At 40.4% G+C, this 23200-nt stretch overlaps 3 protein-coding genes across 7 annotated transcripts in view; 1 reads left to right on the forward strand and 2 right to left on the reverse strand.

The window, feature by feature from the left end:
- The window catches only part of TECPR2 (tectonin beta-propeller repeat containing 2), a 42252-nt gene extending 38700 nt beyond the window's left edge, over window positions 1-3552 (reverse strand). For both annotated transcript variants that reach the window (XM_057365765.1, XM_057365766.1), the window contains exon 1: window positions 3444-3552. The gene's annotated coding sequence lies outside the window, so the exon portion shown is untranslated. The remainder of the gene's footprint in view (window positions 1-3443) is intronic.
- Window positions 3553-3574: 22 nt separating this feature from the next.
- On the forward strand, window positions 3575-21357 carry CINP (cyclin dependent kinase 2 interacting protein). 3 transcript variants are annotated; one of them, XM_057365769.1, is made up of 6 exons: window positions 3575-3607; window positions 4876-5044; window positions 6267-6393; window positions 7901-8030; window positions 9503-9780; window positions 21293-21357. In XM_057365769.1, exons 1-5 carry the CDS (start codon window positions 3601-3603, stop codon window positions 9703-9705), a joined length of 636 nt encoding a protein of 211 aa, XP_057221752.1. In that variant the 5' UTR covers window positions 3575-3600; the 3' UTR covers window positions 9706-9780; window positions 21293-21357. The 3 variants fall into 3 exon arrangements, with proteins under 3 accessions (XP_057221752.1, XP_057221754.1, XP_057221753.1); XM_057365771.1 differs by lacking the exon at window positions 21293-21357 and adding an exon at window positions 13473-13535; XM_057365770.1 differs by lacking the exon at window positions 21293-21357 and adding an exon at window positions 11244-12186.
- On the reverse strand, window positions 12199-23165 carry ZNF839 (zinc finger protein 839). 2 transcript variants are annotated; one of them, XM_057365768.1, is made up of 8 exons: window positions 22588-23165; window positions 20786-21688; window positions 18792-19043; window positions 17986-18078; window positions 17484-17636; window positions 16197-16337; window positions 15432-15570; window positions 12199-13850 (listed from the first exon to the last, which is right to left on the reverse strand). In XM_057365768.1, the coding sequence occupies exons 1-8, from the start codon at window positions 23134-23136 to the stop codon at window positions 12859-12861; spliced, it is 3222 nt and encodes a 1073-aa protein (XP_057221751.1). In that variant the 5' UTR covers window positions 23137-23165; the 3' UTR covers window positions 12199-12858. The 2 variants fall into 2 exon arrangements, with proteins under 2 accessions (XP_057221751.1, XP_057221750.1); XM_057365767.1 differs by having other exon boundaries at window positions 20786-21691; window positions 22588-23164.
- Window positions 23166-23200: the final 35 nt, after the last annotated feature.

The raw sequence follows: 23200 nt of genomic DNA on the forward strand, positions 1-23200 counted from the left end.
AAAAAAAAAAAGTTGCTCTAGTTTAATATCTCCATGGCTGTGAAAAGCTCTTGTGTCTCAGTTTTCCAAGTATTTCACCTGTTACGCAAGAGCATTCAGCACACACACTTTGGGCCCTGCAACACCAGCTGTCAATATACAATTCCACTAAATCTTGTCATGGACAAGACCACAGGAATAAAGATTATTTATTTGGCTTATATTTTATCTATTACAAAAACTGCCAGTAACTACACTAGCACCAGTTGTTAAGATGTTCCAAACTGTGAAAAATCTTACTGCTTGCTAGAACTTTGAAATTAATTCCACTCTCCTCTGAAGTCTACAACCAGTCATGACAAGTATTTCATGAAATCATTAGGAGTAGATGATAGATGTGTCCAAACTATTTTTGAATGAAGTGTTCTTTTCAGGAAATGTTTACCAAGTTAACAGATAACCCCAGTGCATCATGACACTTTCACAATATTTTCACACACCATCTATTTCCTATCCTATAAGTCTCCTACCCCTTCCTTCACCATTTACTACTTTATATCTGCAGTCAACTAAATATTATAAGAATCCACTGCTAAAGTCTCATTTGCTGTTCTAAATGTGCTGTTTTGCCACTTCAGTAATTTTACTAGTCAATGGTGTTTTTTCTTTTCCCTAATAAAACAAAATCCAGTCTTTGTTCTGAGTCTCACATGTACAAATCTTCCTCAGTCTAACCTCAACTTCTACCACTACCCAGCTACTTCCTCATGAATTTCACGTATTTTGGTTTTTAAGTCCCCTTTGTGATTCTTGCAATTTACATCTGTCAGCATCCGAAGCTGCTCTTGTAGCTGAAACAATCTCACACTCCTGTTGCCAAAGGACCTTCCAAGCCCTCAGACTTCACCCTCTCTCTAAGTTTAAATCACTTATTCTTCCAGCTCAACTAGAACGTTAAAAACACAGTAACTGATTATCAAGTATGGAAATATGCAAATTTGTATTATGCAGAAAAAAGACTTTTCCTCTTTCCTCTACAATAATCCTATCTGCAACCTGATGCATGCAAGTTTACATTTAATTTTGAAAAAGAGAAAAAATGAAAGTTTGATAAGGTTTACTCTTCCCACCCACAAAAAAAAAAATGGGAGGAATTATTTCTTGTCATACACTAAGTCAAATTTAAAAACTCTCCTATTATATTATGTTCTCACTCTTCATTAAATTTATATACAATCTCTGATGGCACAGTTCTCAAAAAATGAATTAAGWTTTTGTTCGCTATAACCCTTGTATGCTGTACAATCATAAAAAAAAGAAAAATTAATCAACTGCAATTTCTTGATATTGTACACAAATTAGTTTCATCAGGAGTGGTTGACAGACCAACAAAACACTTTACTGCTTGTGTAAAAACATATAAGTGGAAGCTCAAAACCGTAATTTTATTAAAAATATTAAGTAATTTTATCTACACTAAACAAATATATATATAAGGGACTAGAAAATTTAGATGTAGCCTGTACACTCAAAGAATCTACACAAATGCCACAATTAGGCTTTTGAGCCTAATGTCTTCAACATCGCTCTAACAACAGTTGTGTATCACATGTGGACTCTAACAGCTTTAGGATTAATTGTTATCTGTTTTTCCTATCTCATTAATCAAAGGCAAACAGTGGATATAATCTATTTTCTCAGGCAGATTTTGGAACTGGATGCATATGTTCAGTCTGTGTCAGCCACAGTCACTCTGAAGTACAGAGCAGTCATATAGGGCAAATCAGCTCGTGCTGAGCAGCTGTCCTGCAGCAGAGATAAAGTGGGGAAAAATACCACATCAAAAGCAATCAGCAGAGTCCTTCCTTCTCAACTCTCAGACTTCACAAGTTTTTAAATGCTGCATTCAAGGCCATGTTTTGAAAAGCAGCTTTTTTCTTTTTTTTTTTTTTTTTTTTTTTTTTTTTTTTTTTTTTTTTTTCTGGTCTCAGAAACAGGAATAAGGCTCAATGCTGCCTAACAGAGGCAACTGAAGTGAGAGATAATCCTGTGGTACAGCAGACAGGCAGTGGTTAAAGGTTCAGTGCCAGGATATGCCACAGATAGACTGCAGGAAGCTAAAGCTGTCACTGCATTTCTCTGAGCGCATTTCTCTGAGCCCAAGAGTCCTGTTTGTAAAGAGGAACAACAGCTCCATTTTTTCTTTTAATCTTTGTCATAAAAACTTACATTTAAGTTCTTCAGAGCACAAACTCCCATATGACCACAGCTAAACACAACAGTCTCTGTTCTTTGCTAGATCCTGCCAACTAAAAAGGAAAGCGGTTTTCTTTTCTAATACTTCTCACGCATTTAGCCCCAGAGCAGGCGACCCGACTGTCACATCTCCAGAGCTTTTCACAGCAAAACACTGCCAAGAGAGCAGAGAATACAAACGCACACCCCCCCAGAGCTCTGCTTTCATGTGTCCTGCACGCAGGCAAATGACCAGCTGGCACACAGGTCATAGTTACCTGATTAACACACACTTGGCTTGATACAACTCATGGAATGTTGTTTTGGCTCAAATGATGTTTGTTTTTCTTTCTGTGACATATAAAAATAAACAACAAAACAACAAATCTAGATGAAAGAGGTGGAAAGAGTAGAAAAAGGAGGACCCACAGTCATTGTACATCCTCATAGGGATGGGAAAACCCAGCTGTATTCATGCTGATGGTCTTGTGACACCCTACGAAACCTTCGCAGATTCCCAGAATGGTGTGGGTTGGWAGGGATCCTAAAGATCATCTAAGTTCCAACCCTTCTGCCATGGGCAGGGGCAGTTTCCACTAGAACAGGTTGCTCTGAGCCCCATCCAAGCCCGCCTTGAACACTTTCAGGGAYGCAGTATCCACAGCTTTTCTGGGCCACCTGTTTCAGCGCCTCGCTACCTCACAGTGAAGAATTTATTCCTAGTATCTAACAAAAACCTGCCCTCTTTCAGTCTGAGGCAATTCCCCCTTGTCTTAACTTCTTTTCATTAAACGTATTTCTTAAACATATTCTGGCAGATGTTTCAAACCACTCCTTCCCAATAGGTGTCATCTCGCACCTGCGGCGCTGCAGCCCCCGCCAGAGCAGGACAGAGCCGGTGGCTCCTGGCCGGACACCCGCGGGGCCGTCTTGCCTTCCCGCCAGCTTTACCGCGGCTTATGCCGGATTTATCACCCATACCCGGAGCACCGGCAAGGGGAGGGCGCCTCCAGCCCCTCCGTGGGCGGTAACAGCCGCCCAGGCCCCGCCGGAGCTCGCCCCGAGCCCCCTCACCGAGCGCTGCCCGCGCCCCGGGAGCAGCCGGCCCGGAGCACCGCCCGCAACGGGCGCCCGCGGCAGGCCCCGCTTGCGGCGCCCAGGGAGGGGAGAGGGACCGGGCCGGCCCTGAGCTGTCTGCCCCGGCTCCACGGGGACGTGGCTGCACTCACCGCTCCGGAGCGCGGGCGACGGCTCAGAGAGGACAGCAGGAAGCAGCAACACCGGGCCCCGAGGCGTCGGAGCGGCGGCCCCGGTGCCTGCGCCGCTCGGGGGCCGGGCTGGGCGGGGCCGGACATGAGCGAACTTCCGCGGGGCGGTGGGGCCGCCATGGCGGGTGAGTGAGGGGGGAGCCGGAGGGAGCGAACGCGGGGGGTGGCGGGCAGCAGCCAGAAGTAGGGTCCCGGCGCTTTTTCATCAGCTAAGGCGATTTAATGTGCCCGTGGTGCCCTGTCAGCCCGCCGGGCTCCCACTGTCACACGCCGGTGTGGATCGTGCCCAGCACCTCGCTCACGCCCCGGGTGGAGCAGGGGTCCATAGTGTGTGCCCGGCTGTGTTACCAYATCTCTGTGTATAAATATCTAAAGGAGGTTGTGCCAAGAGAATGGAGCCAGGCTCTTCTCGATGGTGCCAATCAACAGGACAAGAGACAACGGGCTGATGCCCAGGAGAAACTGCTGCTCAGGAAGCTCCACCCAAACGTGAGGAAGAACTGTGCTGTGCAGTGACCGAGCCCTGAAACAGATTGACCAGGGAGGTTGTGGAGTCTCCTTTACTGGGGATATCTGAGATCCATCTGGACACAGTCCTGTGCCATGTACTCTGGGATAACCCTGCTTGAGCAGGAATGTTGGACCAGGTGACCCAGTGTGGTCCCGTATACATGGACCCATTCTATGATTCTGTTTTTGATAAGAGCACTTTTCAGGCATCTCTGTGGATAAAAGTTGAAGCCAGCAAACATTCAGGCAGGGCATTTGGCTTGGCTTTGAGCCATGTTTTGGCTGCCAGGACAGGGCCTGAGGTGCAAAGGTGGGGTGGGGATGCCTTGTGTGATCAGAGGATGTGCAGTGGTTTCCAGCAGCTGGCTGGCCTCCAAGGAGACACCATGAAATGAGGGTTCTGTGCTCAGCAGTAGAGCACCCACTGCCTTCAGCGGGACCCAGCCTTCTCCCAAACTCTTCCAGCTCGCATGTTGCTGGGAATTAATTCTGACCTTCATGACATGAGCACTGCATGCATGCACAGTCATTGCTGCCATGATTTCTTTCTGCCACAATTTTTTTCTGTCATACACCACATTAGCATCTGACTGTCATTTGACGTCAGAAGACTGCTGGATCTTCCAGCACTGCAAAGCCACTGCTGTCCATGCTGCAACGTCACATCTCACAATGTGCCTGCGTTTGTTTAGTAACACGGTTTTCTTGCAAATAGCATTAGATGAGGAATTTGATTTCATGACCAAAGACAGTTAATGTAAATTCCATTTTACTTTAATCAATATTCACCAGTAAATGAAGGAAATTCACACAAGTAGCTGCCGGACATTGATGTGTTTCTGTGTGCTTTAAATTGCTTCAATATCTTTATTTTCTCATATAGCAAAAAGTCCTTCTGATAGTACTCCAAGAAGGCCTGTTTTATCTGTCAGTGCAAGAAAAATTAAAGATAATGCAGCAGACTGGCATAATTTAATGATGAAATGGGAGAGACTGAATGATTGTGGATTCACTACAGCAAACAAAATAGTCAACATGAGGATCAGTGAACAGTAAGTATGSTAATACACAAGAGTAAAGATAGCAYAAAGATTGCTTTTATTGAGAGATTAATCTGCTTTCTTCACTAGAAAGTTCTTTTTGGATATGAGGAAAGAACATGTCACAGTGGATAAGCCAGCTCAGATCAAACTCAGCAGCTGCATTTTTTTGGTTACATAAACTATTTACATTCAAATAATGTCTCATACAGTACTGATATTTGAAAGAAATGGAAAATGTTTATATTACGTAGTCAAATGTAATGTATTTAAAATACTTMTATAAGGTACCAAGTTAAAATCTAATTCTATAAACCTCAGCCCATGCGAGTTCTGTTTTTCTCTTGCATATTTTACAATGAGACAATATTACCAAGTTTCRTGCAAGTAAAAATTCAGAAGATTTTAAGAAAGAATCAGTGATTTGTACAGACAAAAAGTTTTAACAGTGATGATTTAAAAGAAAACCAACAAAGAACTAACAACAATACCACACACAACCACCATAAAAAAACCCAAAGCAAAACAAAATAAAAAAAAAAAACCATCAAAAAACTGAAAAAAAACACCTGCTTTGGTAGAGCTTTTATTTTTATGCTATAATGAAAAACCTTAATTAATAGGGCTTTGAGCAGCTTCTCCAGAGTCCTGACAGCTGAAGAGAGTTYATCTGACAGGGTTCTGACAGGTACAAGCTGAGGAATATTTTGCTGTAATGGTGCCAGATGTTGCTTTTGCTCTCTAGCAACTCTCTCTCCCAGGTCTAAATTTACAGCTGGTGTGGGAGAATCTGCCAGACAGGGCAGGTGTCTGTACACTGGCTCTGGGGTCACAGATAAATGTCGTGGCTTAAATTGTGCACAAAGATGAGTTTGTGATGAAGCACCAGATTGTCATGTGGGGCGGTTGAAGCCTGGGCATGCCTCATCCAGTAGGAGAGARCAACCTCCAGTGCAAGGGTAAGCTAAAGTGGGAGAAGGTGTCGTCTTAACATCTGGAGGTGTTTTTTCAAGCAAATGTTCTAAAGTAGCGTAGTTCTATTTTTCTCTGAAGATTATGGTACTAGCCCCATTTGCTCACATGGCCAGCTATGCTTTGTGCTATTTTTATGTAGCAATTCTCATGAATAGCCTGTGAGAGAGATTTTGTATGATTGACCACAAGGATTTTAAATYTGCACAGCTCAAGTAAACCTATATGCAGTTGTTTACACTGCCTTATGTTTCTATTTTAGATTTCAAGGCAACAAACTGGAGATAGTATGTGATAACAATGCCACAGAACCTGAAAAACCAACCCCAAAATACAATGAAGAGCTGGACAATTGCTGTGCAGAATTACTTGAGACTTTGAAGCATATGGTAATACTCATTTTTCAGTTTTAGACAATATGAATCAATTCCAAGTGTGCTCAAGAAACACAAGGAAATGTTCTAAAGTATTTGTTGTAGACAGAAAATTGTGATTTTTGTTCATAGTTCTTTGGATTCAAATCTAAATTACTATAAATTCAAAGTGCACCATTTATTTGCTTGACTGACAAAACTGAAAATTGATTTTACATCTGCATTCTGCTTCTAATTCTACTCCTTCCTTTATAAAGTGATCTGGAAACAAAGCATACAAAGAATGCATTCCAAAGCTGCACCTGTTTTCTCATCCTGGATATTCCCTCTGTTTAGAACAAAAGAAATAGCAAAGCATAAAGCAGTGCTTCACCTGCCATCATATCCTTGCAGCTGTCTTTGATCAGACATAATGCAGTCATCATTTTAGCCTGCCTATCTGCTTTTACTATGCAGATCTCCTTCTCTAGAGAGTAGAGTAAGATAATTATTATGTAAYCCACCTTTTTTTCTGGATACATTGCTAGGAATTAATGTCACCTGTCAGTTTGACAGGAAGCAAATAATTTTTTTTCTGCCTGATACTGTAATTTAAAATTCTTATTAAAAGTAACTTTTACAGCCTTTTTGCCAAAGTGGAGGCCCATTAAAAGGATRGTAGATCTATTTTTTTATATAGACAGGGTACAGTCCTCCATTACTAATAAAAAGCAGAAAACTGGCTAGATTTCCCTCAGATTTTGTTCTGTGGGAAAAATGTGTGGAGTTTATCTTTTTTCCTTGAGGTAYTTTTGTATTCAGACTGCAAATGCATTGATGCAATTTTTTACTCTTCCTGAGTAACAGGAGTCTAAGCAGCCAGTGTTAGATTGGATACTAAACATAGCTACTATGACCTAATTTATTTTTCATTCCTTATGAGTTTGTATGAGCTTAGAGATTCATAGATGTATCTGTGGTTTAGCTGCTTAACTTAAAGATACTGCCTGCAAGCTCCATTTTGGAATAAATATTCATACCCAAATGCACAAAGTCAGGTGAGCATGAAGAAAGTGGGTAAAATGACCTGGTTTTTGAAGCAAGATGTTAGATCAGYGTAGATATATTGTTAGTAGTAGCTTGAGCTGCTGCTGATCTTTTGAAATTAAGTCATCTTGATACGGTAATGTAAGATAACATGTTGATAGGGCCTGTGCTACACCTGTSTGATGTTCTTCCCCTGGTTCTATCACTATAGGAAAAACTAGGGATGTGAAACAGTAAGAGGGCTTTAGTATGTTTCTACATGAGGGAAGCAAAAGAATGTGCAAAATCAGAGTCACATCTGCAGTGTTCAAAATTTAAGGGYATCTCATATTAAATTTTTATATGGATTGCAGCTTTGATTTCTGTCTGGTGTTAAAAAAATGTGAGTGAGAAATGATAATACTAAATAACCTTCATAAGTAGTGTGTTTTTAAAAAACGGTTAAGATTATAGTAGCCTAATGTTCCTGAGATATTCATTAACATTCTATGTTCAGACAAAAATACAACTGAAAATGGAAAAGCTTACTTCSACTACTAAAGCAATCTGTGACTTGGAAACATTCCATCATGGAGCTGGGAATTGCACAGCACCCTTCTTTCATACATGGCCCACACCATACTTCTGTAAGTAAAATATTGTTTATCTTAGCTAATTGCATTGTGTCATTAATGTYATCTAATTTATGACTGAAAAATAAGCCCTCTTCTCTGGATGTCTTGYCTGAGAGGGAGAGAGTGCTGTCTCCTTTACAATTGACTAATCAATAAACACATGAATGCACCACTTGGTTTAGGGTTACTGCTGATGACTGCCAAGCATTGTCTGACATGCAACAATTACGGCATAGAACTGAATTTGTCAGCAGCTTACAGTGTCCAAGCTGCAACAGCCACATCCTCCGCAAGCAGAGATGTATTTGCAACTTGCTGGTGTTAAGCTGTAGGCTTAAGTACTTGACTTGTTACTTGACACTGAAATTAAATCCTTGAATGCAAAGAGCAAGCTGTACCTCAGTTAATTCTCAGGCAGCCAAAGAAAAATACCTCTGATCTCAACGTCAGTCAAGACAAGTAAAGAAATGTTACTGTCTACTGTTAATATTAATTCTTTTAGCATTCACTTGATGGCAAAAGGTACTGCCTCCCAATTCGTATTACCACAGTTTTAAAACTGTCTAAATTCAAGAGAAGCCTGATTGCATGCAAACTAACTGCCTTCTTTGTGAAGTGAAAATCATACCTGTGAAGCCCTGCTTCTTACTTCACTACCACAGTTTAGCAGGAATCATGTATTAGTTTCTGCCAGCTTAAAAAAATAAGAATGACAAAGACAACTGCTGTCAAAACACCCATTGTGACTGAATCATTTAGTGATGCTGTCTACTCCATGAAAGACTAAATCCTTCTGAAGGCAGTGGTAGCTCAGGCTAAGTTAGAAACACAAGATCAGTCTCTCTTTAGAAATACTTCATGTGGTTACTTTTTAGGAAGTCAAACAATGAAACATTACAGATGTATTTTAACCCCTCTACCTTTATTACTGCATAAATAGTAACAGTATTAGTTTTTACAATAAATCCAGTTTTGATCTGTTGGGGTTTTTTTCCCTGTTGTTTTTCACTATTGATATTACTCATTGGTGATCATGCTTTGCTGAAGTGCATCACAGCATGTGAGGGCATCCTTTAGATTAGCTAAAATCAAGAGGGACTCTGAAAGGTGAAGCTAGTATTACAGGATAGCATTACCAAATTTTTTAATCAAATTTCAGTTATTTGAGGAATAGCCATAATGATAATTTTATAGTGGGTTCAGAGAACCAATACCACTGCTTACTCTATAATTAAATGGGGACTCATGTCATAATCGAAAGTGTGTAAAATATATCYCAAGGCTGAGGAAATTGTTTAGCATTTTATATTCTAATGTAAAAACATGATTAATGCTGTAAAAAAAAAAAAAAGGTGGCTAAATTTGGGGATAGCTTATGTAAGGTAGGGTTTTTTTAAGGATCCGCATATTACAAGTATAATTTAGCTTTTAGAGAATTGCTGAAATGTTCTGGTCAATGTGTTTGGTTTTTCAATCCATTGCAGATGAGGTTTCTCTGAAGCTCTCTGAAATGTACAAGAAGGAATTACAACTCAAGCAAACAATTGTACAAGGCATTGCTCATTCTGCTGACCAGGATCTGATGATGGTGTATTTATCATCATGGTTGTACCAGCCGTACATTGAGAACAGCAGCACACTGCTCCTCGAAGCCATGCTGCTGGAAACAGGACACAGGCAGTGCTAGAATTCCAAATGTTACATGGCTGGCTTCTAGTGATGCTTACATGAAACTGAATTGGCAAATTGCAAGGCTTACCAAGTAAGTTGATTTTTTGTAAAACTTATTAAAAATATTTTTCTATGTTTGTATTCCTTATTTTGTCTCAGCTGATACTCCTTTTTCTGTGAGGGACAATGTAGTTTTGGTTGCTKTATCTTTTAAGAGCAACAGAGAAGATACAGATAGGAGGCTAAGTCCTCTATAATCAGAAAGAGGTAAGCACTGCTTGGTGGTTTGGAGGGATTCAATGCATATAGAAGCTACAGCAAAAAATGCTACTTCCTCCCAACCATGGGCTGCATAAAATACCAACATGGTCCTTCTTGCCGTAGAAATTCAGCACTTCTTGATCTTTCATGGGGTTTTTTTGCATGAATTAACAGGGCAAATGTTTCTGTATTTGCTTTGTAAGTGGAGGAAAGGAAAGCACAAGAGAAAGAATCCAGAGGGATCCAYGTGGTTTGGTATGTGGTTTTGAAATGCTGTTGCAGAAAATAGGGTAAATTCTGGTTTGGTTTTGATTCTGGTGCTGTTGGGTACATCACCCTTGAAGAGTGATCCAAGCCYGAACCAGCACCCGAGGAAGGTTTAGTACAACTCGGCATTCCATAGCCATTATATAAGAAGGTCCTGTCTCTTTTAATGATCTCATTTTTTCTTTAAGAGATGTTTCAAGAAAGCATCTCTTGAGTAAAACATGCTTTAGCCAAGGCTATATCCCATATTGTTTGCTCCCTGTCAGAGGGCTCAGTGAGTTTTTCCTTGTATTACTGTTACTGATGTCAAGTGGTTTTGGTTTGAAGGTGTGTCCCTCTATAGTGGTAGGATAGGGAGGGTCACTTACCTAATTAGCTTCAAGCTGAAACCTTGTAAGGTTGGTAAGGGAAATAMAGCAGTTTCTTGCAGTAACAGGAGAGACAAACAGGAACTGGAAAAGTTTTCTTGAAATGTTGCTTTGTTGAACAATTAGATTGTTTCTGGCAGCTAGTAAGAGTTCTATTCTTAGCCCACAGTTCCAGCATCTAAAAAGAAATTCTGCTGTAGCTCAAGGAGAGTACAGTTAGGAACAGATTTGTTGGGTTTTGCTATTTTTTTCAGTGGAAGTGTTCCACCTAGTTTAACAGCCACCTTCATCTGAGTAGGGCCAGACCTGTGTCACTATGGAAACATCTCCATACTTCAAAAATATTTTCTAAGGAGGTAAGATTGGTTCATGTATAGAATTGTTCTTTTAAGATGAGAGTAGGTGTATTGTATTTCCCAGCATGTGCAAATTGATAGGGAAGGCAAAATTGAAGCAAATTTTCATTTTCTGCACAGGTAGAAATTGTGGTTTGTTCTCGTTTCTTAAGAGGAAAGCTCTTCAGGAAGGGGTGTTCATATTCACAGACCCTCTTGCTTATTGACTGCTGTGGGACACAGGAAGATTACTGCAAAATCATTGCAGAGGTGTTTTGTCATTCTAGCTCTAAGCAGTTGATTGTTATATTTGTGGCCCTCAGATGTAATTATTAGACAGTCGGTACAAAAGAGTATCATGAAGAATTGCTCACTGCAATCAAATATTTTGAAAGATCAGCAGAACTCTGCTTTGTATGCTACCTTCACTTACAAGGTAGGTCTGTATCTTTTGGCAATTACCACCTCCTAAAAAAGGAAAAAAAACCCAAAACATATAGTAACTCATTAATAACTCATTAATTTACAGTACCTTTCACAATGACACACAAAAGGCAATGTTTTGGCTAATCTAATTCACCTTCCACTTAGGCAACCAAAGGAAAAAAAAACTCAAACAAAAAACCCTAATCCAACTATGTTTAAACGGACATAGTAGAGCAGTTTATTTGATCTGTGAATTGTCTTCTTTTGCTTAGATTTGATTTTAGTGTTTTTCTTCAGTAACAATACTGTGAAGAAAATAAAGAGTTCATACTTAAGAGCTGTTCTTCTATCCTTGGCAGATTATCCCAGTAGTTCCATCTATTCAGCAATGAGTGAAACACATTTTAAAKATACGTTACCACTTTTCAGTAATGTCTATTCATTTAATGCTGTTCTTCACTTGTTAAAACTTCTTGAAAGGACAGTGTCTAGAACAAGATGCTGCTAGGTCTCCACAAAAATATAATATGAGCCAAGGATCATACTGAAAGTATGACAAAAATTCAAGTAGTTTACCAAGTTTTGTCCCTGCCTAGAGAAACAGTCCCTTTGTATTATGATTAAACAGTACAAGGTAGTGTGGAGTTACTAAGAAGGTCAAAGTGTAGAACTGATAAAGGATGCATTATCTGAAAGAAAAACAAAGTRTAATATCACTCTAACAGAAATAGGTCATGACAGACTAAAGCAGAAAAAGAATTCGGTACCTCATTAAGAAAAATTAGATCACTACTCATGCACTTTCCCATTTATGTCTAAGTAACAGAGTTTTTAAAGGTGTGGCTGGGCTGAACATAAGCCAAGCAACTTAAATACATTTCCAACCATTCAGTACAAATCAGATTTCATTTGAGGCTATTTTTGTCCCTCACTCCATGAATGCTTATTTTAGTAAGGATCAGCCAGGCTTGTCACATTGTTCCCAGAATGCACGAGTTTGGATTATCTTAAAACTGCCCAGTTTTCCAGGCAGGTTTATGTGCATCAAGTCTAGATGCTAATGAATATTCAAGAAAGCTTTTAAAAAGTGCAGTAACTGTTTTGTAATTTCAGTGGCACAGAAAATGCACATTTTTAATACAGCTTTTATTTTACCCATACACAGCTTGCCAGTACACAGCACATCACTGCTGAACAGCAGTACAACTTACTGCATTTTAGATGGCTAGAGAGAAAAGGAATTACGTAACAAAAGGGAACAGTGCAAGTTTTAGGGTTGACAAGATTTCCACTTTCCACCCATCCCCAACATACAAAGCAAATAGAACAATGTTAATTCTAGAATTTTTGGTTGCAATGCTGCTAGATTTATATAAACATAAGTTATAAAAAGTACAGGGCATAGAAACAGTTTACAAATAAGTTAAATTTCAATTATCTCAGTATTCACATTAGAAAAATATACATTTTATAATCAGTCTTTTCCAGAGGAAACCTTATAGGGTTTTTAATTTATGGCTCCAATTCAYTTTGCGAGAGCAAAATGTCTTCACTTTGGCCACCTGCTTCCATTGCCAGTAGTGCTTCCACTGTTTCCAAAGGTATCCCTTCAGGAGTGCGAATGTGCATTGTAGTACCATTGGAATCAGTCACAATAACGATGCCTTCTGCCTGAGACAAAACAGCAGTATCTGGATGAGACAAGATAAGCCCATCTGAAGTCTGAATAAAAATCTGTTCGTGTCCCTGAGACAAAAAATCATGGCTCTCATCAGAAATCTCAAAAGCTACAGTTTCATCCACAGTAACTGCATTCGCCAGATCGTGTGCTTCCTCTGTCCCACAAGAATATTCACTCTCGTTTTTAAAAGTGTTTTCCTGGTTCCCATGAGTGGACAGGGAAGCTCCCTGGACAGCGTTCTGGTGCGACTCAGCCTGAGCACTGTGGGGGTAGTTTATTGGCACAATGTTTGTTGAAAAAACTTTTTCAAGTTCCTGTATCTCATCAGTCATATCAGCATTATGAAGTTGCTCAGAATGCTCTTTAATTGCAAAATTAGGGTTTTCCTCTTGCAGTTCCTGATATTTTGGTTTGTGACCACTTTCTTCACTCGTTGGTTGGCCAGTGTTCTGACTGCCCACTGCCTGCTCCGACACGGAGCTGCGGAGCTCAGGAGCTGCCAGTGCCCCCAGCACAGTCCCACTCACAAAGCGCGCCTGAACCAGCCCAGCTGAGCCACCTGCTTCRACAGGCAGCACGACTTCAGTGTGCAGCAGAGATGCAGCACCTGCCACATCTGGTCCCTGTATGCTCACAGGCTGGGGATACTCTATCCTCATTTCAGCACTTTGGGAGAAGGTACCTGAATTTCCACCATCGATTCTAACACCTGAATCAGCAAGTGAATTATGTTCTTCTGCTGTCTGTAATGTACTTCCAGGTGTGCAGCAAGTGATATGCCTRTCTTCTGAAAGCAGGATGTCACCATTTAATGGATTAAAACCTAAAAGGGAGAAATAAATATTATTTTGTTGGGGAATCTAATACTGCATGTTTAACAATTATTTATSAGAAATACTTTTGGAGGAAAAGCTAGACTACTTCCCTGCCTTCTTTCCTCCAAATTAGCAAACCTGAAGCACCTTACAGTAGTTTCACGCAATTTCCCAATGGGAAAGTGAGTATAAAAATATTCAGGGAATTTTTGAATAGTGATATTTTATCAATAGTGATATTTCAATACTAAGAGACCTTACATTGAGACAGCATTTTTCTATTAATCCTGAAATCAACCTGGRCTGAAAGTCAAACTTAATTTTCTTCCGTCTGTCCTGCAGCCAGTAACATTAAAAGGTAAAAGACTTTACCAGGCACAAACTTGTCAGCAGCTCATCCTCATCACCATCAGAAAGCTGATGGAAGCTTCTGAACTTCTGTTTACAGTTCTGTTACAGTTACAGTGCTCATCCTGCACTCAGGTATGTTATCAGGTTACTAYGTATTAGCTGTGCTAAGAGCCCCAGCAGTACTTTCTTAGTAAAAACAAGTATAATGTTCTACCAGTTACTTGACCTGGACCAAGAGCCAGGTTCCAAACCCTGAAGTTATTTGAACAATAACTACTAAGCTGTAGTAGTATGAGCTGTCAGTCTTTTTTATTAAAGGTCAAAAGGAATAAGTAGGTTGGTTTGGTTTTGCGGGTTTTTTGTTATGAAAGATATCACTGCACAACAAAGGAGACCTAACATTGCAGAAAGGACTATTTTTAACTTTTTGCAATGTAGACTAGCAAATGCCCTATTAGCAGGTGCAAGCAAAATATCATTTTAAAAATTCATAGCCCAGAAGAAAATAGTGCAGCAAGAAGTAAGCATGGTCATGCAGAGAACCTTTCAGAGAAAGGAAAACAAAGGGAGGAAAACAAAAATAACCAYTGACTGAAAGACATGCAAAGAGCAAAAGCAAAGCCACTTAACAGCAACACCAAAACAAGGTATTTACAAAGAGGATGGTACTGATAGACATATCGTGCTAGAGATTTACTTTCCTTTCGCTGTTAGCCTGCTAATCTAATACAGTGGGATGAAAGATGAAGAAGGAACAAAAAGAAAGGTACCTCAATTCCAATACAAGATGTATTCCAATAGATACAGGACAGCCTATACCAGCTCTCCCTTTCCCCCACAAGATCCACAAAGCTCTGGTAATTCTGCTATTGTAGCTGGCTAGGGCCAGGAGGAAGGACATGCACTCTGCTTCCTCTTCCTCTGCTCTCCCACAGCTGACACAATGGTCATGTACTCTGAGGGATAGGACAGACAGGAAGCATCCAGCAGAGGACAGTACTATGCTCAYAAGTACTATCAATAACTGGATTATGCATCCAGAATTGAGCTACTGCTGTCATCTGTAAMTTTGCCCTCCTCATGAGGCATTTCTAGTTAAACAGCTGCTTTTGAAGGACCTGGGAAGCAAGTTAAGAAACGAAACTTCAAGACAAAATCCACAGTAGCTTGAAGAGCAAMGATTTTTTTTTTCAGCTCCTCCATGAACAAAACAGAACTGGAAAATCTGAAGAAGTTACCATCTTTTTCAAACAGCGTACACAAATTCCCACTCTTTTCTTTCACTTCATCTYGACTGGCATAAGCATTGTTCAAATTCTCTGTTACATCTTCTAACTTGGTCCTTTTGGCTGGTGGCAACAGTTCTTCCCCWGAGCTCTGCCAATATAAGAGATGATTAACTGCTGCCCCTGTAACAGTTGACAGTATTGGAAAAAATTGTTTATCATGGAAACATCATGGCAGTGAACCAAGGTCTTCCTAAAAGGTAAGGATTTAAACACAGCCCTCACACTTTGCCAAAACTCCAAGGAGAAGAAATACAGCCCTCTGCTACAGCAGTAAACACAGTGAAGCTTGTCAACTGACTAGTCAGAAACTGTTTTCATGCCCCTCTATCCACCACCAATTACCACTGCAATATCAATATCCAAGCCTGCTCTGGGTTAGGCCATTTCCTCTAACAAAGGTTGGAATCTGTGGGGCCCCCAGTTACTAGCACCTCAACAAAGTTCTTTTGTCCCTGTATCATGACTTTGCCTGAGCCTTTGATACTCTCTCCTGCACAACACCAAGTGTCTTCCCAAAGCACATACTTAGTGTGGTAGTTCAAATGCCCTGCTACGATACCACAGCACAGAGTACTTTTAGTATTTCTGAACACCAGAAAGCCTTACTTTAACACAACTCAGATACCAGTAACATGATTTTGTAAGGAATATGTGTTTTAAATGGTTTAAATTTGCCTTAGTTTAATTTTTAATTTTCACAAAGGTATTCCATACCTCAGCTAACCGTTTTTGTCCCAGTATGTCCACAGGCACTTGCTCACTAACCATTTTAATTACACATTGTGAACAAGAGCCTGCACCTTGCATCTTCTGTTGTCCACTGAGTATTTCTGTAATTCCTAGTGATTCAGCAACCTTTAAAAACAGAGGGAAAAAAGTAAAAGTTAGCCTGTCGGATCTGAATACGTAAATGCTGAAATACAAATTAGTTTTCTTAAAACTGAATTAGAACTACACCATGTCTAGCCTGACAATCAGCTCAATGCAAGTATTTAGACTCCCATGTTTTCTACTAGCCTTCACACTGCCACATGACCTTCCTCTGAAGGTGACTTTTAACAGGCAAACTCAAAAGAATTATAGTTATATTAGAATCCAGAGACAGTTACTCAAAGCAGAGTAAATAGATTAAGTATTATTACAATTTATAATATTAAATAGTAGATTAAATATAGTCTAATAAAGATTATTGAGGCTCTCCATCATAATAAAAACATTTAAGTCTTCCTGTTTAGAGTATCTCTGCATAGTTAAGGATTTCCCCCCACCTCCTCACATTCCTTTCCTGCACTGCAGCCTTATATAGGTGTGCTACTATCCAGGTTCTCACTGCTAGATTGTTTTGGTTTGGTCTTCCTTTGTTTGGTTTTTTTTAAAGAGCATCATTCTATATTAAGAATGGACATTAACACAGACGAGAAGCAAGACAGATTCCATCTGTCTTTCTAGATAYAGCTCCACAAACAATGAATCTCAAGTCACTGAAATAACAGTTAGGAGTTTTATTAATGTAGTCACTACCTTTCACATTTGTTAGCATGACTGTGAACTGCATAGATGCATTCAGTTTGCCCTCATTTTCCAATGAAACTACTCATCCTTTTAAATCAAGGTCACTCATTTTAAATATAGACTCCCTCCTTCCTGATCAAACATCAGGATGTACTTTTATTAGCAGTTAATGCTAAATACACCTTGCAGTAACATGCAGCTTCATACTACTCTAGATATGCAAGGGAAGTATGAGCACTGCCAGAATTGGTTTGTRTCTTTCTAATTGTATCCACTGGCGTAATCTAGAATAGTAGTTTTATTATGGATGTTTCTTCTTGGTAAGTTGTTGCACTTCTTACAATAATGTCTATTTTTGCTAATCCAAAATCATGTTGTCTTCAAATAAATTACCTGCACAAGAAAGCTTATCAGAGAAAATGAAAAATGCAAGGCATCTAAAATCAAGCAAGCAAACAAAACATAATTCTAAACATAGTGCTTTATTACCTTAGCATCTTTTATTTCAACAGGCTGCTGGCAGCTCACAGAATCAGAATTACTGAGGTGATCATAAGCCATTTTCTTTACCATGCTATGCAAGTCTTCAAATTCCCTATACACATCTGGAAAGTAAGCTTTGGCTGGATATCCTTTTTCAACCTAGGAATGAGAAGGGAAAAARAGAGGCTTGTTTCTCCCTCCCTATACTTTAAAAAAAGATGAAATTAAAATCTATCAATTTTGTTTTGTTCAACATTTTAAAATAGAAACATGCAAATCAAAAGACTATGGAATATTCGAAATACCACTGAACCAGGCAGCAAAAAGCAAGGTTTCGAGTCGAGCTCCACCAGAGTTTTGCCTGTGTAAGACTGAAGTGATGTGTGGAACATCTCCATGCTGCACTATACTAATTTAGGAAATTCAATTACATCTCTAAAGAAATCTTTTTATGTATACTAATGGAAATATCCCTAAAATAATTTCATATTTTTCCATAAAAACTCACCTTCATCAACAGAAATTCATACACCGTAACAAGCTTTGTAAGACGTGGGAGAGCCAGCTCCATTAAGTCTTCATTATCACATTGTTGTATTAGCTGTCAAAAGCCAAAATGAGATTATTAAGAAAAAGCAGCCCACACATTATGCACCCCACTTTCAGAACATAAAATATCACTACCTTTTTCTTAAAAAGATATGCTTTACGTTTATGCAGTTTTGAGAATAGATGCAAACTCCAAAATGGAGTAAGTTAAAAACCTCATGTACAGACAAAACTCAGTCCCACAAATGCTGCCGATTCATAGAAAGAACAGCAACTTCAGTAGCTTTAGTAGCCATAAAGGAACCATAACACAGAAGACAAAGAACAAGTTGTGTTAGTTGGATATAATCCCTATTCTATCCTCCCCTAATACCTTCTTTGTGGGTTTGTTTTGGTTGTTTGGGAGTTTTTTAATTATTATTTCTTTTAATAATGGAGCGGGAGGAGATACATAACAGTAGCTAGTAACTTTCCTTCTCCAGAAAATGGATAGCAAGAATATATTTACATGTCAAAAGTCCCGTTTCAGACTTGAGTTCCCATTTTCCCTTCCTCCAGTGTTTTGAAGTATATCTTTCTTAAAAGACAACTTAATTTTTCTTCTTAGAAGCCATCACAGGCTTTCATCTTGTMCATACACAAGGATGTAAAAAAAAAWYYTTYTKRAAAWKRWTYMMYKRAAWTWARKKRWKGRAAAAAAAAAARGGGAAAAAAATAAGGCAGGGGGAAAAATACTTGTGAAGTAATTGCAGAAGAGAACCATACCTCTTTTAACCTAGCTTTTCTTCTGAATACATTGTGTTCTGCTGACACACTACTAAGTGACTTTGAAGGGGACTGACCAGGTCTGCTAAGCCTTCCAGAACACCTGGATCTTCCACCCATCCTGGGTCGACCACGTCTCTTTGGTCGTCTGGGTCTTCCAGGTCCTTTCGGTGTTACGGGTCCCCGGTGTCCTGAACTGATTTCATTKGGTTGTTCTGCCAACAAGTGTCTGCTTTCCACAGACTTTGAAGCCTTAATTAAAAGAAAAAAGTATTTATTCACTGTTTTAAACAGTTTTGAGGACAATTTTATAATTAAGTTTGTCATCTATGCAAACAATGAATAGCATATTAAAAAAATACAAGGCTGAATACAAGCATAACTTGCAAAGAAACTTGTGGAATAAATTCAGCATATCATAAGACTGCTAATTCTGCATTACATATATGCCATTATTTGCAAAGTTAGCATTTTTGAACCACAAGAAGTCATACAGAATGAAGAGATTAAATAAACGTAATAGAAGTTCTGTTTTAATTTATTTAAGAACATTTAATATTGTAGAAGTAAAATATATTCTCTTCAGATAAAGAGGTTGTAGAGATAAAACTTAATTAGCAGTAAAACATATTCAAAGAGTAATTTGGGTTTCATTGTAACCACATCAAAGCATAAAGACTTTATAGGAAGACAAAAAATGACACCATGAACAGTGACAAGCCCAGTAATTAAATATCAAAATGTACAGCCCAGTTTCCACATTTTGAAATCCTATCTTCCCCAAGAACACAGCTAGGAAGCAGCTTCTGTTACAAGAAACTCAAAGTACCTTTTCTATTTTTAAGTTATCATTACGATTTCCATGCAAAACTTTTTAACAGTTTTTAACASTTCAAAGCAGTGATTTCTTACTTAAATACCTTCCCATCCAAACTAGAATTTCTAAGACTGTTACAGCATCTTTTAAGAAATGAGTTTACAATCAGACTCCTTGCATAATTTGCACATTTGCATCCCAACATTCAGTAACTCCCTACTATTCTACTGATTAGGAAAGGTCTAACATGGCAAATTTATGTCAGTTCTATCCAGGGATTAAATTACTAAATTAAATTCTAAATTTGATATAAGACTAGGAGTTGAGCATGGGGATCTTGATTGGCTTCCTGTCTGTATCAAACAACTATACAATAATTCAGAGAGCAGACTTCAGTATTCTACAATTCCCTTTTTMCAGAGATGATAAGCAAGTATAGAGGATGAGGGAAGGTTTATTTGCTGCACTGGCACCTTAAGCTGTAAATTTTCACTTTCCTGAGAACAGCTTCACAATTACAAAGACAAATAATAAATATGACAGCCTTACATCTAAACAAGTACTTTTTTTCTAGCCAGCAGCTGTATCAGCTCTTACTGCAAAATGTTAAAGATTTGTTTTAATATTAAAAGAGAAACTTTACTTTGAGGTGACCAGCTTAAAACATCACAGGTAAAAAATTGCAGCTGAGGCAGCTTCCAACCTAAATTTCACCAGTGTCTGGTGTGCAGGGTTTCAAAGCCCCACTCTGAAAACCTGCCCTAGGAAAAGCTGCAGTTAACTGTTGTGTTCCAAATAAGAGATTTTTCTGTGATGACATTATTTCAGCAACAGAAAATGAGAGAGCAGATGATGTGTTGCTGTCATGCTAAATGCTGTAACGGAACAACAGTGTTCTTATCCAAATGCAGAGAAGAGTGTCATTTGTGCAAGGTGAAAACTGTATGTCAGAAACCCAGTAACAAATGAACACTCAGTGAACATTTAGTTGTATGTGTCTGTGCAAAAGTACTATTCCTGCAGMAATGCAAGAGAATTTGMTTTTTAAAGCCCTTCATTGGGAAATTTCCTTAATGTAGCCTATCGCTGGATATTTCTGAACCGTGCAAGACTGTGCAGCTACAGAACTACCATTCTACTTTCCACAGAAAAACAGTTTTTCTAAGTATCACTTTACCTGTTCTCCAGCCTTTGAATCAACAGTTTCTTCCAGATTGGTAGTTAGTGTTTTTTCATGACTTAAAGTGACAGCAACTGAATCCAAACATGCTGGACTCATAATTTCCTCTTCCACAAATATACTTCCATTAGGCTTATTTAGAGGTATTTTCTGAGGTGCTGACTCCAGCTGTCCATGGCCTGGGTTAAGTTTATAATGTCTTGCTAATCCTCCTTTTCCTATATAAGATTTTTCACAAGTCTGACATTTAAACATTTTGGGTTTCAGATTATAATTTGAAGAACTGAATAATGCATCATTTCCCTTCACCTTTCCTTCTTCATCATCTTCTATACTCAGCTCAGAATAGTCATCAGAATCAGACTGATGCCCATCAGCCAAATCCTCCATTTTWATGAATTTGTAATCTTTAGCTTTGTATTTGGGGGGGCGTGAAATCCGTCCAGAACGAGTTTTCACCTTCAAGGATTTCTTTAACTTATCATCCTTTTGCTTTTTTTCAAGGCATGGTGTACTTGCTGAACTGGTTGCAGCCATGGTAGGATTTGGAGACCTTGGAGCTGATGCTGTGGCACGAGCAGCCCTCTGTCCATTCACCATCTTAGAAGGAGGAATCTTGTTCACAGACACTGTTCCATGAGATGGTAAAGGCCTCTGCATAAGCAACTGAACCGGAGACTCAGAAGAACTATGCAAGAAGAGCTGCTGCTGCTCAGTTCCTGAAACAGGCTGTATCCTAATTATCTGGGGATTAATAATGCCAAGTCCTGGTATACTAGAATTCCTACAAACTGGCTGACTCAGCGTTATAGTTTTGGACTGGATTGGTGCCAATGATGTCAYTGGCCTTTCAGTTTCCTTCATCTGTCCTGGCTGAACTTGGACACAAATGGCTTCCAGCTGCTTTTGTGGAAAAAAAGGAAGAATTGCAATTACACAAATACAATATTTATAAATAAATACAATACTTATCAAAATAATACACACATTCCCTCAAAGCAAAAGCATGAAGAAACCACTGCACTTCATTAATGCATCAAAGCACAGATTTTAACATCAAAGGATAGATTCCCTTCCTTCAAGCTATGCGTTTTCCTGCACATTTASTGCTGTGACTGCTGTTTAACTAAAGCATGTAAAGTTTGCTCTGAGGCCATGTCACAGCTTTGTTTCCTGCTAGCAGRCCTGTCTGGAATAGCAGAGTCAACGCCATCACCAAGGCACATGTGTAACCTTCAGCAAACCCAACACAGGAGAACTACAGTCTGCTACATGACACAGACCAAATACCCAGCCTAGACTATAACATGTGCTCCGTTCACAAAAACTTCGTGGTAATGATTAAAATAATCAGATGTTACTGTTCATCTTTCTCACAGTCTCTCTGCCACGTCCAAATTTCTGCCTYAATTTGAATCGATCACTTGACAACCCCTGCAAACGTGGGTTGAAAGYCCAGGTACTGTCACCTGTAAGAGAAGAATGCACTATTTACCTGTGTATCCCCACTAAACCACTATGAAAAGCTCTTCTACGCTGTTTTTAGCTGCACGTGTTGTCAGATTTAAATATTGACCACAACAGACAGCTATTAGCTACATTCAAACGCACATTTTCCTAAACCACMCTGAAAGCTGTGCTTTTGAGCTATGGGACTGGAGTCTATACCCCAGGGCAGGTGTGACTGTGGAGGACAGTAAAAAAAAAAAAAAAAATTATTAAGCCCTCCAGGGCTTTCACCACCAACGGAGCGCCGCAGCCCCCCTCCCTCGCTCCCCCCTCACCCAGCCCCGGTTTACCTTCTGCGGGAGGAGCCGGGGGGCAGCCGCGGCCCTGCCCYGCTGCAGGGCGACCTGCTGGGCCACGCTCTGCAGCTGCCGGGCGGCGTTCTGCATGATGCCGCCCGCGGGGCAGGGCTGGGGCGGGGGGGCGGCGGCTGCCGCCGGCTTCAGCTGCTCCTGGGCCTTGCTCACTTGCTCGATGACCCGCCGGAGCTCSGCGGGGGCCAGCGGCGCGGCGGCGGGACACGGGGGCGGCCCCGGGCTCTCCAGCAGCCGCTCCAGCAGCAGCCGCTGCTCGCCGGCGCTCAGCCCCGTGCCCTCTGCGGCGCTCCCGTCCGCCCGCAGGTACAGCACGGTGCCGCTCGCCGCCGCCCCCGCGCCGGCTTCCAGGGCGGCCAAGCTCTGCACCAGCTCCTCCGTCACCGCCAGCAGCTCCGCGCCGCTGCCACCGCCCTCCTCCCGCCCCGCCGCCGCGCCGTGGGGAGCCCCGGGGGGCCCGGGGGGCTCGTCCTCAGCGGGCGGAGGGGACGGCGGTGCCCCGGCGCCCCCCGCCCCGGGAGCCGCCATCTTGGCAGGCGCGGGCGGGCGGGCGCCGCATGGGCGGCTGCCCCGGGCGGTGTCGGCGGCGCGG

Source organism: Malurus melanocephalus, unplaced genomic scaffold, assembly GCF_030028575.1.
Source record: "Malurus melanocephalus ecotype Western Australia unplaced genomic scaffold, MMel_1.1 scaffold_57, whole genome shotgun sequence".
NCBI lineage: Eukaryota > Metazoa > Chordata > Aves > Passeriformes > Maluridae > Malurus > Malurus melanocephalus.